Source organism: Emys orbicularis, chromosome 3 (genome assembly GCF_028017835.1).
Source record: "Emys orbicularis isolate rEmyOrb1 chromosome 3, rEmyOrb1.hap1, whole genome shotgun sequence".
NCBI lineage: Eukaryota > Metazoa > Chordata > Testudines > Emydidae > Emys > Emys orbicularis.
Window position 1 is genome coordinate 112,049,432 of NC_088685.1, and position 19,647 is coordinate 112,069,078.

Consider the following 19,647-nt stretch of genomic DNA (forward strand, 5'->3'; position numbering starts at 1 on the left):
AAGATCAGAAGATTTTGGCTGCTGGCAATGAGTTGCCAGTTCCACAAAGGGCTTACGTATATTTAACAGAGGACTTAAGCATGGGCTTATGTCCTTTTAAAGAGAATAAGACTTAAGCATATGCTTAAATGAATCACATGCATACATACTTTGCTAAATTGGGGCCTGAAAAATGTATTCTGTTTTTGTTCATGTATGTTGGGCCCTATTGTCCATTCGTATATTTGGAGGACTAATAGAAAGGAGAAAAGTTCTTTTTCCTATCTTAAAAATATTTCTGTAAATTAAAGTTGTGGTCTAAACTTAGAAATTGGGAAGCTGCAACAGATTTTATTTGTTGACGCAATAGTTTACGTTGTACAATGACCTTTTCACTTTCTGAACTGTTTCCCACATCAAGTTCCCATGTACTGGGCTCATGATTTGGCATTGGGCATGATCAAGTTATCTTTGCTTTTCATTTGGTGCCTATATTATTGAGGAGTGCAACTAAATTGCAAAGTTCATTAGCATAAACTCTTTGGGAAAAACATAACGTTAAAACATAATAAATAGTTTGTGTTCTAGTTACTTAAATTAACTACATTGATCTCTTTCCCCCTGATTTAACTTCCATGCCTCCAAGACTAGAGTTGACACATGGCCATAATTTTATGGGAATGTCCCAATTTTGACTTAACTACTTAGCATCTTATAGGGTGCTCAAACTTGACAATATTGCAGGTTAAAAAATCCCCAACCTTTTCACAATGTAACTTAGGATATCTGGGAAAATGACTAAATGACTGGTCTTCATGAGGGTGTGGATGACCTAATGCTTATTATAGTTCTTGCCAGCACTGCTTTAAACAGTGGAACCTGTTTTGAGTCTCCCCCACATTGCTAGTGGAGAATTATACCTTTGCTTTTCTAGCACATACCATTTCCCTGGTGCCCCCTAAGGTGCATCAGTGTGAAGCTGACAGGGATCATGACTCTTTCATTCTGTTGCTGCTATTCTTGCTAATGTTTCTGTAAGCATAGGATTTTAATAGAGGCTGGATTTCTGCAGGCCTCCTTACCCCCCATTTTGACACACTCTTACTAAAATAGTTTTATTACAAGCTATCCTCAATTCATTTAATGAGAAAGGGAGAGCATGTTAAGTTCTCTCCTACAAGTAATTCTGCTAAAAGTGACCAGGCACTACTTATCCAATATATTACAGTGGCTTTTGTTTACAGATTTTTATGATTCTGGGTTGATTTTGTTTATAAACTAACATGCATTACAAGTAAAACACAGAGTGCAAACAGTTGAGGTTGTAAAAACAGAATAAATTGCACAGTGCCTGTAACATAAAATAAACTAAGCAAGAACCAAGAAAAAGGAAATCTCTTAATGAGAATTCGTGAACCTTCTTATTTCATCATAATTGAATTTGAAATATTTCTCTATTAGTAATAAATGGAAACTTAAGGATATTTAATTGCAAAATACAACAAAAGTCACTTGTTCTAATAAAACTGCACAGATTTGCAAGCTAACAGTAGAAGCTTATGGGTGTAAGTGGATTATCTGAGAGCTGTTAGTAGTATAAGATGACTTAACTTTCAGTGGGCCAGATCTTATTTTATATCCTATAAATTTCAGGGGTGAGGAACACTTAGCATAGCTCCACACTGATCTAATGGTGCAGCACCCTCCTTTAGAAAATTCAACCCATTTGCACAACAAGTAATCCTAGATACACTGAAGGAAATTTGATTCACTATCTGACACTGACCCACATCCGCTCTGGCTGGTGAATGATGGCCAAGAGCATCTGGGCTTGCTGCTCACAGAGAGAGAGGGCTTCTTTTAAAGACTGCTGCCTACTTCCCTCCTCTAAACAGGGAACAGTCTCACTGGTATGCATGAAACTGATGCTTGAGGTAACTGACCTTGCAATTACTGACTTGTGTCCAGTCACTCAGTTCTAAGAAGGTAATTGAGAAACTAGTTAAAAGTTGTCTCAAGCTACATGTGTTCTCAGCTAACCTGGTTATATGTCATATGGCTCAAAACAATATGAGTGGTGCTTCTTTATATGATTAACTAGCAAACTTCCATCCTTGTTCTGCTCTATTTCTCTGTAGCACTTAACACTGGCTACTGTGAAGTTCTGCTCAGAAACCTGGCAGGAGTAAACACAGCATGGTGGTTCTGCTCCTTATTGATGAATAGTACCCAGGGCGTTTGTGGTAGGCAGCAGCACCTTTGCTTGTGGAGCTTTCCTCTGTAGAGTTCTGCAAAGCCTCATTCTTTCCCTGTATTCTTCAACATCTATCTCTAAACCAGCAATGCATGTTTTGAAATGCAGGAAAGAGATAGCTGGGTATCTCTTATTACTGTTGCAGCACCTGAATGAGATCAACTCCTGGATGAAAAGTAGATGCCTAATCTGAGGCAAGATGGCAATGATGCTTGTGCATAAAGGGAAACACTTTTTAAAAATCAGCCAATAAAACATCACCTTCAAGAGAGCGTGTCTGAACCACCATTCTCCAAGTGGTTTGTAGCCTAGAAAAAAATCCTGCTGAATTTTAGATACCCAGAGAGCAACAGCACCCAAAATGACTTCCAGCTTTCCAAGAGACTTTGGCCTATCGTGTCAGAGGTAAGATGAGTCCGTGACGCATGCATTTACGACCTCCAGGTTTGACCAATATGCAATACCTTAAAATGCAGCTAGTGACTGTAAAGCAAACTCCACCTGATGAAGCGTGCAGCCCTCAACTTGTCTGCTGAACAGCACACTTCATTCAGAACAGATCCTTCTGGTGCGTCCATCACTTCACTGGCTGCCCGTTGAGTATCCTATCAAGTTTAGAAACCATGGGGTGAAATTCTGGGGAGAGCTACAAGGAGGCACAGCATCAAACTTGCAGCCTGAGGGAGTGGGATTAAGGTGGCATTGATGTGAAATTATTATAGTACAGTTAAGATAGAAAATGTCCATTCTTGTTCGTTAAAGTAGGGATAAAAGAAATATCTAGGTCAGTTTTTGGGTCTCTGATCTAGAGCAGAATAAACGTTTTAAGATGTTCCACTGCAGTAGTGATGAACCCGGTAGCAATATCTGATGGGATAGATGTAATCAATGAGACTTCTCACTAGGCCATATTCCAGACTGGTTTTGTCTTTTATTTCAGTCAACAGAGAGAACTTGAATGGTTCAGAGATGTAACATGAGAAGGGGAAATGTGTGTCAGTTCAATGTTTTCAGCACACAGTGGGCCTAAATTTTCATATTTCATTAGTGTTTTTGGTTGCCTCAATTTTTGGATGCTTAAACTGACACCTTAAAGAAGCCAGGTTTTCAGAATTGCTGAGTGCTTGCACTTTAAAAATCAGGCTCCTTTATGTGTCTCAAGTTGGGCACCCAATATGAGTCATATTTTCTCCCTCTCTTGCACCTGCACTGTTCCTTCACTAATTTTTGCTGTTTTGATAGTGTCTACTGTTTAAAAGGACATTATTGACTTAAAGTGATATGCATTTACTTGCTATTATTATGTGTTACATAATGAGAGATTAGAGGAAAAATCTTTATTTTTTCTGTTTGTGACTTTGTGCCTCTTGTGTACAGTCAGCTTAATCTTTCCCCTTGTACAGCCATTCTGTTAGTTTCCCTTGTGTGTGTGTGTGTCTTTCACTCAGCAATAAGGAGAGAGAAAAAGAATAAAAATGTGTTTGTAAAGCCACAACAATTGTCAGGAGGATTTGGGGCCAATGTAATTAGGGTGACCAGATTGCAACAGTAAAATATCGGGACACATTGGGGCTCTGTCAGCCCTGCTCCCATTCTTCTGGGGCCTCCTTGCCCCCACATCCCACCTCCCCCTCCCTCCCCCCCGCCTGCTGCTGGCTTGCTGTGTCCCTGCCTGCCTGCCGCTCACGTCCTCACTCCCCTGCCACGCCGCCCCCCGCAAGGAGACAATACAAGTGATTAATGATGATCCCTTGAATGGGTTTTGGGGCAGGCCCATAGAGAGTCCTGGCTTTCCCTTAATACACCCTTTCCTTCCCCTTCCCCTTAGCCATGTCCCCTCTTGGTGTCCTTGAGCTGTGCATGGATTTGAGCAGGCTATATTGCTGGGGTGGCCAAACTTACTGACCTCCGAGCTGCATATGACAATCTTCAGAAACTTGAGAGACGGGGCGTGCCTGTCGGGGTTTCAGCAGGTGCGCCCCATGGGGTAGAAGCCCCAAGACCCTCCTCCCTGATGGGCAGAAGCCCCTACCCCACCACCCCGCTGCAGACTGAGGTCCTGAGCACCACCCTGAGTCTGGTAGGTGGAGAATGGCGGAGAGGAGCTGTTGGGGGCTCTGAGAGCTACACTTTAATGTTAAAAGAGCCACAGGTGGCTCGCGAGCCACAGTTTGGCCACCTCTGCTATATTGTTTCCAAATCACAGTATACTCTGGGAACCTAATCATGGTGGCAGGTTACTACCCAAGGGAAGATTGTGTATCAGGATTTGGCCCTAAATATCTTGAGTCAGTTGCACAAGCCAAACCCACAGAGCAAATCCCTACTGCCGACAGTCACACCCCAGAGGTCCGGGCAGTGTGTTAGAAATATTTACCTTCACTGGGGAGGACTTTCTAGGAGTCGGTAAGGACCCCTCCACTTGTAACTTCTGATCTCACCTCTTCAGTGTGGTGATTTGTCTTTCATCACAAACCCCGCGCTCTGCCTAGGCTGGGGAATCAACTAGAGGCTGAGGCAGCATCCACCTCTGAAACTTCAGATTCTACCCTCGTTTACACCAGTGCACAACTGGAGTGACTCCACTGAGGCCAGGGCAGTAACTGAAGCACCCTTGGAGCCCTCCCTCTGGAATGGAGCATTCAGAAGGAGACAGCAGGAGTTTGCTTGTCAGTTGTGAGTATGGAGTCTCCTGTTGCAGTAAAATAATTCTAGGGAAGGGGCTGATTTCTGAAAACTCTGGCTCCCTTTAGAGCAGCCCCATGTGCCCAGAGAGGCAGCGTCTGGATTCCCATTGGAGGAGTTAAGGCCATGCGATTTGTGCACCTTAGGAATGGCTGGGGTCGGGGAGTTGGACCTAGCAGCAAGGCTGTTGTGTGCGGGGCGCTCACACTGTGCTGAGTCAGGTGCACGCCCCCCCAGGTGCAGCCTCTGCTTGCCAGTGTGGGTAAGTGACCTGGGCAGCAGCTTGCGGCCTGCCCTGGGTGGAATAAGCACATGTAGGGCTGCAGCAGCAGCCTCTGCAGCCCTGCCCCCGGTGTGGTTGGGCGCCTCTTCTACCAGGCTCCGCGGTGAGTTAGGTGGGCCAGTCTGCGCATGCCCTGCCAGTAGGGATGCAGCTATTACCTCTGTGGGGCATCTCTCCCCCCCCACCCCCCCTCGGTGCAAAAACAGTGGGGATGCCTTTCCCGTGTCTCCAGCTTTGCTCAGCGATAGCCAGGAGTCGGGATTCGGGGGGTATGCTGGGTGGGGGGACGGAGACCCCCGCCAGCCTCCTCATCCCGCACACCTGCCTGCTCCTTGCCTCCTCACTCCCTTGCCCCAGCCCCACACCTGCCGTGCGACCCCCATGCCCCGCCTGTCTCCTCACCCCCTCTGCCCCGCCTGCCTGCCACTCGCCTCCTTAACCCGCACCTGCTGCTGGCTCGCCGCTCGCCTCCTCACCTGACTATCAGAACAAACGGCATCCTGAGTGTACATTGATCGGGACGCTGGACAAAGGGTTAAATTTTGGGACGTCTGGTCACCCTAAATGTAGTAGTTGAATCTACTAATTTTTGTCTGTTAAGTAGCTTTCAAATGATAGTGTCCCTTAAAACTTCTCATCTGATTCTGTTATTTGGTGAGTAACCATTTTTCATTTTATAACCTATTAAATTTGTTTCTTCTGGTCTCCTTTTCCTCCTTTCATTTTCTCTCACTTCCTGGCTGATGGCCTGATGTGTTTGCCCTTGCCTCTTGCTTCAGGTCCTGGTATAATTTGTCTGATTGTCACTTTAATAGTGTTTAGTACCTCAGTTTTGATCAGATCTCTTCAGTGATAAAATGACTGTTTTGTGGGATATCAGTAGACACTGGGCCTCCATTGCTTTGCCCTTGTGTAGTTACTTACACCCGAGAAAAGTGAATTTAAAATACATCAGTTCAGAATGGTAAGATTGCAGATTTTTTATTTTTATTTTTTTTAAAGTCCTGATCTGAAGTCTATTGGAGTAATTGGGAGACAGTTATTCTATTGATTTCCTGGGGCTTTGTATCTGGCCATTAACACATTGCCATAAAAATAACATTTATGTAGTCTTTCCTACAAGGATCCAAAGTGCTCAGCAAAATTTACAAAATAGTGAATTATATCAGAAACTTGGACCTATGACTATATATTTTGGGGGGGAAAAAGGAAAAAATAATTCCCAAGGCATATTGGATGGCAACCTAACAAAGTACTTACAAACCTTTATTATTTTATAATCTGACCCTAACTCTCATCCCAGTACTGTGCATTGTTTTCTCTGGAAGTTTTCTACAAAATCTAGAGTTTTTAACATTGCTTTATCTGTCTGTTTGTTTTTAGGATAATGAATGCTGTAATAAAGTAGAAATGAGTAGTTTAAATTTCAGAAATAATCTAAAGCTCTTTTGATGGCTGTTTAAACTGGCAGAAGAAAGTGTTGCTCTGATGCCAGTGAAATAAAACCATTCTCTTGAGAAAGCAGATCGAAACTTTTTCCAGCAGTACAGTACGTGGAATGTTACTTGTAGATTGAACATATCATGACCTGCACAACAAAATGTCTCAGAGCAGGAAATCATCAGGTTTATTTTCTTAAAATGAGAAATAAAACATCCAAGTGGGAAAAAATCAGATGGTATATGTCCCAAACCTCCTAAATGTAATATAGCACAATGAAGATCTTTTTATCCTTTCCAACAAAACTGCTACAATCCCACAGCAGAGACAGAAAAGTTGCTTGTGGTCTATTTATCAAAATCCATGTCAGGATATTTGATATTGGTATTTCAGTCTCTGCACATTTTATAGATCTCTGTGAATCTCTATGTGTTTGGTAGCCACTAATATGAAGAGGAATGCATATTCTTGGGTGATGCACACATAGCTCAAGCCTATAACTGTGGACACAAAATAGAATACTTGTTCTCCTTTCTGTAAGACATTTGGCAAGGTTGTAGGAAACTTTTATCAGTGCATCAAACTAACGACAACAGATTCCTGAGGGAAATAAATCCTTGGACTTTTGGAATATGAACTTCCCTACTCTCTTCCTTTCCCCATGGCCACAAATCTGGCACCTTAGGTTCTGCCGTTTAGCACCTGGGCAGGGGTAGACTCTGTAGTAGCCCCTAGCCCAACCATTTACACACACATCAGCAGGTACTTGCTTTTATACTGAGGACTTGAGGCTTCCTCCAAATAGTCAAGCTTCCTTTGGCCCCTCATGGTCAGGTGACTCGTGCACCTTAATTGCCATGACCCCATCACCTATCCCTTGATCCAATCCCAAATTAAGTTGGCTTACATGCTGGTATTTGTGAGAGAGGTAATTTGTGATGGCTCAGCTGCTCCCATGGCATACCACATGGTGTGGGAGTACCCAAGAAATTCCAGCTTCTCCGTTCTCCCATTCTGCCATCCCAGGCCAGGTTTAAAGATTGGGGTTGAACTGTAGGATATCTACATCACCTGAAAAGCATATGCAAATAGTGTGCATATGTGCTATTCTTACCATGCTTGGAAGGATATTGTTACACTTATTAAATAGTGATATGTAATGTTCCTGCTCATAAACTCTAATTTGTGCACCTTATCTCATACTTACTCTGTTTGGAATTATAGTCTGTCAATTGCATTGCTCTCTCTATCCTAGACTTGTGTGTACATATACACTCTCTACACGCTTTTTTTATAGATTGTGACAGTAATTGACTAGTAACCCTTCTGCCAGAAAAGTTTATTGCATTAATTTAATGTCAGAAACCTTGGATGGTTGCTACTTTATTCTTAAAAAAAAAAAAAAAAAAAAAAAAAAAAGAAAGACCATTGAGCGGTGTCAGTTACATGAGCATCCTTACCATTTTTGTTCAGATGGTTTCAGTTAAAATTGGGGGCTGCAATTTGATTCCAATTATGCTGATGTAAATGAGATCACAATGTGGTTCAGTGACTGAAATAGCTTAACTTTGATTCTATATTAATTCTTTTAATAGTATCCGACCTTTCTGGCAGCTGTTGCTCTAACTAAGGTTTTAAGTTTTGAAACCAAAAGGTAGCTTTGAAACAATAAACATTATTAAAAAAAAAAAATGGCTGCATTGGGTCACATGGAAATAATCCCATTTTGCGATTGTGTTGACGTTACAAAATGTGAGTTCTGCTTTTTCTGGTTTAATATATTAGCAGAACTCTGCAATTCTTGTCTCTTTATAAAACTGTCATTAGAGAAAGAGGAGCCAGGATAGTGAAGGTTGTAATAGCACAACTACTTGACATAACTGTGTAAATTAACCAGTTTTGCTTTCTGAAAAAGAGTGGCATATAATTAAGGGGATAGTGTAGTGAAATTCTGAAATGCTATGGACATTAGGAACCTTTTGGAATTATTTTGTTCTCCAGTCTGGCACTCAACTGCGTATCACACAGCCAGTAGATGAATGTAACCCACTAATCTGGCTACTGGCTGCCTGTGTTTTTTCCAGTCCCATTTCCATAGACTCTGAGATTGGATCCATGGATAATAAGACTAAAGGAAGGTATAGGAAAAGTTTGATATTACCATACTGCTATGTAACTTGCACCAATTATGGGCCCATTTCAATAGAAATGGTTACTGGGAGTCTGTAGTTGAGCTTGGGCAATTCTGTTCCTGTACTTTTTTCCATGAAAATGAATACATGGCTGGGGAAAATAAGGGAGCAGTTTCAAAATATTAATGGAAATCTCAATTTCTGCATGTTCTAGTCCACTACTCTGGACAGAAGTGTTGTTCCTTCCTAAGGACTCAATTCAAAGCCCATTGAAGACAACAGTAAGACTCCCAGTGACTTCAGTGAGCTTTAGATCAGCCCCAGAATGAAAAGCAACACCACCAAGAGAATTTAGCCAAGAATCTTGTTGAGAATCTGTTTCCCTCTCTCCTTTAATGTGTCCATAATCTTGGTTCTGACGTAGGTATAGCCAGAACAGAACATTCCTTCTCAAAGAAATCGCCAAAAGTATAGCATGTGTCCCTCTTCCCCCCCACCCCCACGGGACGTTAAAGCACCTACATTAAAGTTAGGAGGAGCTGGAGGTGCTCAGAGAGTATTGATATTAGGCTGTTGATTTACAGTGAAGGAGAAAGCAAAAAGGTAAGGAAAGAATTTTCATCTGTGGAGGATGGTCACAACTCAGAATTGTGGGACTCTCCTTTTTTCCTTTATTACAATAACCATGAATTGAAAATATGATGCAAAATTAAAATTTCTCTAATTTTAAAGAGGCTTTTGTTGCTGAAATAAACCCTCATTTTGTTTCCATTTTATTTTTTTCCTGTAGAGTCGGAAGCCACCAATTAAGGATATGTTCACAGAGCTCAAGGATGGAAGGAAGCTCTTGGATCTTCTAGAAGGGCTCACAGGAAATCCATTGGTAAGAAAAGTATTAATTAGTGATTGTGAAGGAAGCTAATCATCTGACCTCTGCTTGCTAAATACAAACATCCCCCCCACATGTAGTGCATGTAACTTTGGCCCTGATCTAAAGCCCATTGAAGTTGTAAGGCATCACAAAAGGGAGAGTCTTTCATGCTTTGATACCCATTTGTGGCACTACACGTTAAGCTTTATGATCCTGCAATTGGATCCTCGCACCAATAGCCCCACAGGCCTTGAATTTTAAGTTCTCTCTGCCCCTACCCAAAGTAGCGTGTGAAAAAAGAGAAAGTGCGGCCTATCCCCAGTGCTCAAGGCCTCATTTGACTTCTGGGTGCCAAAACAACAAATTGCCTCTTGTTCCTTTCCAGGAGCCAATAACCCCAGCTGCTCTGTCAAATTTCCAAAAGGTTCACCTTTCCCCTTGGGAACTTCCACAAGGCAGTTACGTTGCCACTACAAAATTCTGCAGCACACTGAAAATTTAAAAATTGTGAAATTTGTGTAAAATAAATTTGAAACAGTCTGAAACTGAGGTTTGTTTCAACATATAAGAAATATTGTATTGAGTGTTACTCTTTTACATAGTTAATTCAGTAAAAAAACCTCTTTAATTTCTGTAGTTTTCCTTATTTTTCTGTTTTTCTTTATAAAAATAACACTATAAAATGACAAATTTCCTTTTTTCTGTTTGTTTTGTTTTCAACTGTAGTCAAGTGTTTTGACATGAACAAAATGTAACTTTGTATTTTTATTTTTAGCCCAAAGAACGTGGTTCTACAAGAGTACATGCCCTAAATAATGTCAACAGAGTACTGCAAGTTTTACATCAGAACAGCGTAAGCTTATATTGTTACTTAAAATATTTTTTGAGGTCAGTTTGGTTTACTAAGTCTTCTAAGATAAGTGGCTTGGAATTGCAGATCATAAACCTACTGCACACAGCAAATAAAAATGCCAGCAGACAGTGAAAACTATGAGCAATTGATGTGGTCCGTGTTTTCAACTGTCTCATGTTCTTGTGAAATAATTAAATGCAAGCAATATGTTACCAAAATGATATAGTTTTGGATGAGATTTTGATGAAGAGTAACTGAATGCTTTGGTTATAGGCATTTGTTCTCTGTGTGGGTTAATCTGTTTTGCATTTTCACCTCTCATTATTTGCCACTTGTAAGTCACTATCACTTCTAGTCGATGTATGTTATTAAATCAATATTATTTAATCTAATATAGTTTCTTAGATGCACTCATGATAGTAGTATTTGAGCACTACTTCACCAGACCTTTGGCATATAAGCCATATATGGCACATATGGCTCCTTTAGAAATCTCTATGATTCAGCCAGTAGAAATGTTCTGAAGAGTAGTTTGATCAGTCCTCAATTGGTCTAATGCCATCAGGCCTTAGAAAGAACACATGGTAGATATTATTTAAAATTAAAAATACAATATATTTAAATTTAAGCATATGCTTGAATGTTCGTGGGATTGGAGCCTTTGATTGTTAATTCTCTGGAGCAGGGAGTATGTTTCTATAATTTGTGCAGTTCCTAGCACAGTTCGGCTCTGCTCTTTTCATTGCTGCAATACATACAATACTTTTAGATAGTAATTTTAGAAAACATCTGTTAAAACATTTGTTGCAAAACTTCCTAACTCAACAAACCAAAGGATAAATAGAAGGCTCCTCAGATGAAGATGCAGCAGGAATCTATATATATTCCTTTAGGGCAGAGATTCTCAGGGTTGAGGGGGTGTCAAACTTTTTTTTGGGGGGGGGGCAGGGGAGCACAGCAAGCCTTCCGGTAAATTAGTACTTACAGTAAAAGGGGTAGAGGAGGGCAAGTGCCAAGTCACAATGCCACTCATGACGAAGGGGTGTACAGGCCAAATTTGAGTGAGTGGCGTTGTGACCTTATGCGTGGGGTTGCAGTACCACTCACTCACATTTGGCCTGGAGGGTCAAATTTTAGTGGCATTGTGACCCTGTGCACCAGGTTGCAATGCCACCCACTCAGATTTTTTGGGGTGGGGCCTTCAACTTTACAAAACCCCAAAAACTTCCTAAGTGGGCCTTGATTTGGAAAAGGTTGAGAACCCCTGCTTTAAGGCCTGACCCAAAGTGCCCATTAGGAGTCTTTTCATTGACTACATGAGTTTTGGTTCAGGTCTTTAATGAGTTGTCCCAGGCTTTTAAATCTTCAGTAGCTGATCAAAAATGAACAGTACAGCTTTAAGGAAAACAAGATTTTTAAAAAAAATTTTTGACAACTGTTTACATTATATTGTAATCTTCTAGTGAAGCAATTGTATTTTTTTTCTTCACAGAACAGTTTCATAAGCATACATTTTTTTTTTCTAATCAGAATTGCTGTTTTGCATGTGGCAGGATTGAAATAATTCAGGAATAACCGTCAGCTTCAGTGTGTTTTACTACAGTGTGTCTGAGTTTATTGTAATTAAGTTCCAGTGTATTTATATACTGCTGATCAAACGATGTTGTGAAACTGCTGTATATTACTGAGCACTTTCCCCTTTTGTATTGCTGGACTAAAATCCTATTACTAGGAAGTGACTTGAAGCAAGCAAGGATTTATTCTTCTCTGACTTACTGTGCACACACTTATTTGCTTTTCTAAGGATAAGTAATGAGCCTTTCTAGCCTGAAATTAATTTGGTTTATTTTATGAAAGTAATGGGATTGAGTTAAACTACTGAGTGATTTATTGGTTCTTCCTTGATCTGCCAAGATCTGTAGTTTTGGAAATGTGTGGATAGCATTAGTCTGCTGACTGCTATGAAGATTCTGCACATGGTTTACACCAGGTGCTCAGAAATATTAAGAGTTTTTTAAGATAAAGGAGGAAGGAGTGCTATTGAATGTGATTACTTCCCTTTTACCTGGGAGCTTAGGGGCTATAAAATATCAATAACTTTTGAAAGAATTAGTATTGAGCATTTAAAAAAATATGTTCTAAGGAACAAGTGAGTACTAGGTGTCAAAATTTACAGTGATTGCTGTGACGTCAGTTCACTTATGTGAGCATAATAGTTTAGATTATGATGATAAAAAAAAGCTATTTGAAGATCAGAACATGGAGTGGTTTTCATAAAGTGTAGTTACAGGGTTGGACGTAGGATTTGGTACAGATACAGAGAGGATATAGAAAGAGTTGTCTATAATCACACAGGTTCCAAAACCATAAGCATTTCTGTTATGTGTTCTCAGGGCCTTTCCTTCTCCACTCAGATTAAATCACACCTTTTGCAAAATAATTGTCAGCAGACTGCATTTGGAGTACTTCCATTATAATGTGTTTTCATCCTACTTTTCTTTCCAGTGTTATGGTTAAATGATCTGTGTTGGTGACTATTTTCTCTCTCTTCCTGTGTAACTTTTGTGAGTCTCGAGGGAGCATGTGCCCAGCATTTACAGACTGGGCCATAAGAATATTCTGTATGTTTTAATGTAGAGATTGGAAGAGGATCCTTTCCCATCCCATTGCCTTCCTCACTGTCTCTCCAAAAACATAAGTTTCTGCTGCTTTAAAATGTGTGTCTACGTGAAAAGTGACTCTGGATTGTGGGGTTCCATGTCTGCCCCAGTGATTCCATGTCAGTTTCATTCTTCTAACAAATAAAAAGATCGGTTGAAAGGGTGACACTCGGCACTAGTTGAATTCAGTGGAGTTACACGGGGGCAGACTGCAGAATCTTTATTATTGGTGATTATTCAGAGATTGCAAGGACAGAAGGGACTATTCTGATAATTTAGTTTGACCTCCTGTGTAACATAGGCCATAGAGCTTCTCCAAAATAATTCCTAGAACATATCTTTTAGGAAAACATCCATTCTTGATTTAAAAATTTCCAGTGATAGAGAATCTGTCATGGCCCTTAGTAAATTGTTCCAATGATTAATTACCCCCACCTTTAAAAATGTACACCTTATTTCCATCCTGAATTTGTCTAGCTTCAACTTCCAGCCATTGGATTGGGTTATATCTTTCTCTGGTAGATTGAAGAGCCTGTTATCAAATTTGTTTCCCAAATAGGTAGTTATACGCTGTAATCAAATCATCCCTTTAACCTTCTCTTTATTAAGATAAATAGATTGAGCTCATTGAGTCTGTCACTATAAATCATGTTCTCTAATCCTTTAATCATTGGCATAAATTATATTACCTTCCAGCACGTGTCACTTAACTTGAAGTCCCGTCTCACATGTTCATGCAGCTTTTTATTCCCTACACATTATAGATAGGAGCATAAGGAGCTGGTTCCCTAGTGTGATTTATAGCAGACACCAACTAGTACCCCATCTTATCATAGAAGATTAGGGTTGGAAGAGACCTCAGGAGGTCATCTAGAACAACCACCTGCTCAAAGCAGGACAAAACACCAACTAAATAATCCCAGCCAGGGCTTTGTCAAGCTGGGCCTTAAAAACCTCTAAGGATGGCGATTCCACCACCTCCCTAGGTAACCCATTCCAGTGCTTCACCACCCTCCTAGTGAAATAGTGTTTCCTAATATCCAACCTAAACTTCCCCCACTGCAACTTGAGACCATTACTCCTTGTTCTGTCATCTGCCACCACTGAGAACCAGCTGAACTCCATCCTCTTTGGAACCCTCCTTCAGGTAGTTGAAGACTGCTGATCCCCTCCTCATTCTTCTCTTCTGCAGACTAAACAATCCCAGTTCCCTCAGCCTCCCCTCATAAGTCATGTGCCCCAGCCCCCTGATCATGTTTGTTGCCCTCCGCTGGGCTTTCTCCAATTTGTCCACATCCTTTCTGTAGCGGGGGCCCCAGAACTGGACGCAATATTCCAGATGTGGCCTATAATAATCACTTCCCTTGATCTGCTGGCAATGCTCCTACTAATGCAGCTCAATATGCCGTTAGCCTTCTTGGCAACAAGGGCACACTGCTGACTCATACCCAGCTTCTTATCCACTGTAATCCCCAGGTCCTTTTCTGCAGAACTGCTGCTTAGCCAGTCGGTCCCCAGCCTGTAGCGGTGCATCGGATTCTTCCATCCTAAGTGAAGGACTCTCCACTTGTCCTTGTTGAACCTCATCAGATTTCTTTTGGCCCAATGCTCCAATTTGTCTAGGTCACTCTGGACCCTATCCCTACCCTCCAGTGTATCTACCTCTTCCCCCCAGCTTAGTGTCATCTGCGAACTTGCTGAGGGTGCAATCCATCCCATCATCCAGATCATTAATAAAGATGTTGAACAAAACATGCTTTATCTGATGAGATAGTAGGAAAGAGATTCACTGTTGTATCAGAATAACCATGTAAGGCAGAATGGAGTTTGTTTTCCTTCTCTGTTCACATTCATTCTGCCAGCTTAATGACCCCCATTCTGCATTGAGGAAAAAATTGCTGCTGCACCTGACATATATGTATATGTGCTTTATGAAGTGCCTCAACCCAGGCATAATCTGAGTTCTTCCACCGAGTGCTTGATATTGCAGTGGATGTGGTGTTGCCTTTGGGAATAGCACCATAGTCATCTTAATTGCCTTTCTTCTATAGCCTCTAGATTTGCTGCTGTAGGTATGGCTATCTCATTGTCCATTTTGGATTTGGAGAGCTCGTAACCCAAAACAAAAATTTCCAGTCTCTAGTTCTGGCTTCCCTACATTAGTTATCAATTCAGATTTCTTCCCATTAAGACATCTTACAGACCTCGTTTATGGACTGCTTAACTTTAAAAGATAATGCTACCTTGGCATTACACAAAGCTTTCTAGGTCTGAGGCAGTTGGCTCTTTTCATTGCTCCATCCCTTTATTCAACCCTCTGAGGAAAAACTGTGGAATCTGACTCACTTTTGTACTCTCTTGTGAAAAAAGGAGTAAGAGCTGAGTTTGTTTCAAAAGCTTTACGTTTCATAGTGTAAAATAGAAATGAAGATGAGTTCAAAAGCTTCCATAAGTGATGAGGTCAAGTTAAAATAAGAGGGGAAATTTCAAGAAAAAGCAGAGCTCATTAGTGAATAAGGAAATTTAAAAAGAAAGATGAAACCAATGTCATTTTCCCCCTGGCAGCCCCTCCTGAAAAATTAAATAAATCCTCACCAACACGCCATACATATAATTTTTGTTGAGTTGAGCCCTCATTAAACTTCTTCAGTTAAAACGAATCCAAACTGATTCTCCCCTGGACTCTTGTACCACATACAAAGCTTGTCATGTGTGGCTCCTGGGTCAATCTGAAAACTAAAGTTGTTTGTAATTATGACACTTTCATGGCTCTGTAATGCCCTATAGTATTTAGGATTACCTCTTACCTTGCAAAGCAGACCAGTTACTGCATGTTTGCCTGTGTATTGGTTGATTTTTGTATCCCCATATATTGCTGGTTGGGATTGAACCCTTACTCTGTTGCCTATGTATTTTGCTTCTAATTGCCTTCATGACAAATTCGAGTAAATTGCTCTCTGCAAAAATCTCTGCTTACATTTAATTTTGTGGAAATTTCCATCTGTTCATTTGCTAGTGGCTGGTTGGTAGATAAGAAAATGGGAGGATACTCAAATCCTTGGTGAGAAATGTTGATTGACTTAGTTGATTTAATGTCTCCAGGTGGAATTGGTGAATATAGGAGGGACTGACATTGTTGATGGAAATCACAAACTGACGCTGGGATTACTGTGGAGTATCATCTTGCACTGGCAGGTAAGGAAGCTTTGGGGAGGTCGGTCTCTTTCCAGGAATTTCCACATTGATCTTTTTGAATTCTTACAAACCTTTCTTTATCCTCTAGTGTGGAAAACATCGCTTCTTTTGAGTTTGTAATTGGTGTAGGCCGGAGTTTAGTTTCTGACCTCTTCTGTTGGCTGAATCCCACAATGCACTTTCTAATTGTGTGTCCAGTTGTGCTCAGTCAATTGGTTCTGTTCTTAGTGTTACCACACAGAAACATTTTAAAGGAAGACTAAAGAATTACATTTTTATTCTTTTCACAAGCTTTCTGTACAGATCTACTTGCAAGGTATTTTTAAAGTGTTCTAGCAGAATGGCCATGATACTGTAATTGTGGCCTGGTTTTAGTGTCTCACCAAAGTAGTTCCACTGACTTTAATGCAGTTACTCATGATTTACACCAACATGAGTGAGAGGAGAATTGGATACTTTGGGAGGGACTTTAGCCCCTGCTTAGGCATCCTATAAAAGCAGCAAATGGCGTGCAAGAGGCTCAGGAGAATTCCCCATGTGGAATGATTGCCCCCCTACAAGGCCCAGTATAGGGAGATATGCTTGGGGTAGAACCAAGGACAGGAGGAGGCGGAGCCATAGTGTATGCCCTGTCATGCAAGCCTGGGCAGCACTGGGGATGCTGTTGTAATTTAGCAGTCCTGGAATGTTACACTAGGGTCCCATTCTGCCCACACAGCTGCCCTTGATCAGGAGGGTGCAAAGTGCCTTAAAGGCTCCCTTCCTCAGCTGCACCGTCTGCAGCTGACCTGTTGTGTTTAGTGAAAACAGTGTTTTGAACTCCGATACCAGTTTGTGCAACAACTCAGCTTAAATGGTGGTTTGGCAGATCAACAGTTAACACATATGTAAAATTGTAGTTGTTACTGATTATTTGCTTTCTGCAGGTGAAAGATGTCATGAAGGACATAATGTCAAACTTGCAGCAGACAAACAGTGAGAAAATCCTACTGAGCTGGGTTCGGCAATCCACAAGGCCTTACAGTCAGGTCAATGTTCTGAACTTTACCACAAGCTGGACCGATGGGCTTGCCTTTAATGCTGTGATCCACAGACACAAGTAAGTGACCTATTAGATCGTTAGACAGCTGCACAATTAAGCAGCTTGTTGCCTCTGCATCTTGGAGTGTTCAACAGCTTTTAGACTGTTTAAATGATTCGCTGGTGGTGGGTTTTTGGGATTTCTTTTTTGTTGTTGATGTGGTTACATTAACAATGGAGGGAAATTTGCCAATCCAGCATTTACTTGCAGAGGGCAAAGCCAGGGCTACATTGTAACTCCCACTATTCCTTTGCTCGCTTTTCAATTACCAAAAAATAAAAATACTTGAGATTGTTTTAAATTGCAATTGACATGCATTAACTACAAAGTAAGCTGAATACATCTTTACAGAGAGGATATCTTGGCGGTTAGACCATCTTGCTCCTTTCCCCCCCAAACTGAAAACACTTGGAAAAAAAGGCTCCAGTCCAGCTTGTTTTTTGTAGCATCTCTAGTGAGTAGATAAAGGAACACTTTGAAACAAATCAACAAGTAATACAGGCACCATGGCTCCCTCTTAGTTTTGAATAAGTGTGATTTGAGACACAAAGTAATTATTCTCACAGAGTTGGCATACATTACTTAACAGAAGAATCAAAGGATAATACAATTCTTTATGTTTTTATAGTGTGGTGTTTTTCTCTCCCTTGGCCCTTTTTCTAAGAGGTATTGTTTAAGCTGCTCTTGGCAAAGATCACATATTCTTTGTTTTGGGAGGTGTGTTTGGTAGTCTGTAGATATAATCATTACTAATTTAAAAAAATGACTTTCATCAGATATTTCTGCTTTTGGTCAGTTCAGTGTAATTTTAAACTTCACAAATGTTTCTGGATCCATCATTTCCCAGAATGGGCTATTCCACAGTATAATTTATAATTATTCATTTAAAATTTATAGTTCTAGCACCTGCGGGCCAACCAGAACACAGCTCCACTGTGCCAGGTGCTGTACAGACCTATAGAAAATGACAGTCCTTGCCTCAGCGATCTTCTAATCCAAAACACAAGACATAACATTTGGATGTGATGAGCAAACAGGTTGGGATCGGGTTCAGGGGAGACAGGGTAACAAAAATAATAGGTGGTGTGAAATTCTTATCAGCAAAAATTGCAGCTTCCTAGCTGCCTAATGGATGGTGTGGGTGTTTTTTGTTTTTGTTTTTTTGTTTTTAAACCCACACACACTATCCATTAGGCAGCTAGGAATATTTTATTTTAAATATTCCTTCTCTTTTTACTTTATTCCATTAAACGTAGGGGTATCATTTTGTAAATCCTTTCTAACCCTTCTTGTTTAAACCCTTCAAATATTTGTAGTCAATTATTAAAATCCTATTAGTTGCAACTTATCCTATTTATGTTAATGTTAGAACTTTTTAACCTTTTCCTACATGTCAGAACCTTTAACTCCCTATTCAGTCTTGTTCCCCAGCTCTATATTCATTCCAGTTGCATGCAAGTACCTACCCAGTCCCTCCTCCACCAAGTTTTAGAAATCTTACAAATAGCCATTTTTTCCATGACTTCTGTATTTAAAATGGAAAATGATTATTCATGTCCCTGTGATGTTTGCAGTTCAAACACTGCATCACTGTGCTAATCATAGTGCTCTGAACTTGGAAGCAGAATGACTAGAAAGAAAAGTGAAACTGACTTTTTTCCCTTCATTATCCAAACTGAGTGCAATACAAAAAGTAAATACTCAGCAGTAATGTTGAAAAATAAATATTTTAATAATAGATTTGTACATTTTTAAAGTTGACTATATCTCTTCAAATGTTACTACAAAAATAGTAGTTGTAGCATATATTATGTGGCATGGGATGAGACTATAACTGCAGTCATGTAGATATAAAGATAGTGAGTCAAATATGTTCAGAATTTTGTTAGTATTAGTGTGCACATACTATAGTTTTCTGCTTGGAATCTGTTACACTTTTTAAAATCTGTAATTGCATTGTAACACTATCTGATGTGTGATTTTGTTTTCCTTATTCTTTCAGACCTGAGCTCTTCAGTTGGGATAAAGTTACGAAGTTGACCCCAACTGAGAGACTAGAACATGCTTTCACCATAGCCAAAAACCACCTGGGAATAGAAAAATTGTTAGATCCTGAAGGTAAAATGTTTGTTTTGCTCTTGCTTATAAATTCATTTTTGAGATAAGTGTTAAGAATTTACTTCATTTACTTTTAATGTAAATACAACTGGAAAA

At 40.4% G+C, this 19,647-nt stretch overlaps 1 protein-coding gene across 1 annotated transcript in view; it reads left to right on the forward strand.

Annotated features, from left to right (window-relative positions):
- The window catches only part of UTRN (utrophin), a 534,032-nt gene that overhangs the window by 66,461 nt on the left and 447,924 nt on the right, over positions 1–19,647 (forward strand). Inside the window, exons 3-7 of the mRNA XM_065401441.1 lie at positions 9,564–9,656; positions 10,420–10,497; positions 16,260–16,352; positions 17,279–17,451; positions 19,436–19,551. Of these exons, the coding sequence (XP_065257513.1) occupies positions 9,564–9,656; positions 10,420–10,497; positions 16,260–16,352; positions 17,279–17,451; positions 19,436–19,551 (553 nt within the window). The remainder of the gene's footprint in view (positions 1–9,563; positions 9,657–10,419; positions 10,498–16,259; positions 16,353–17,278; positions 17,452–19,435; positions 19,552–19,647) is intronic.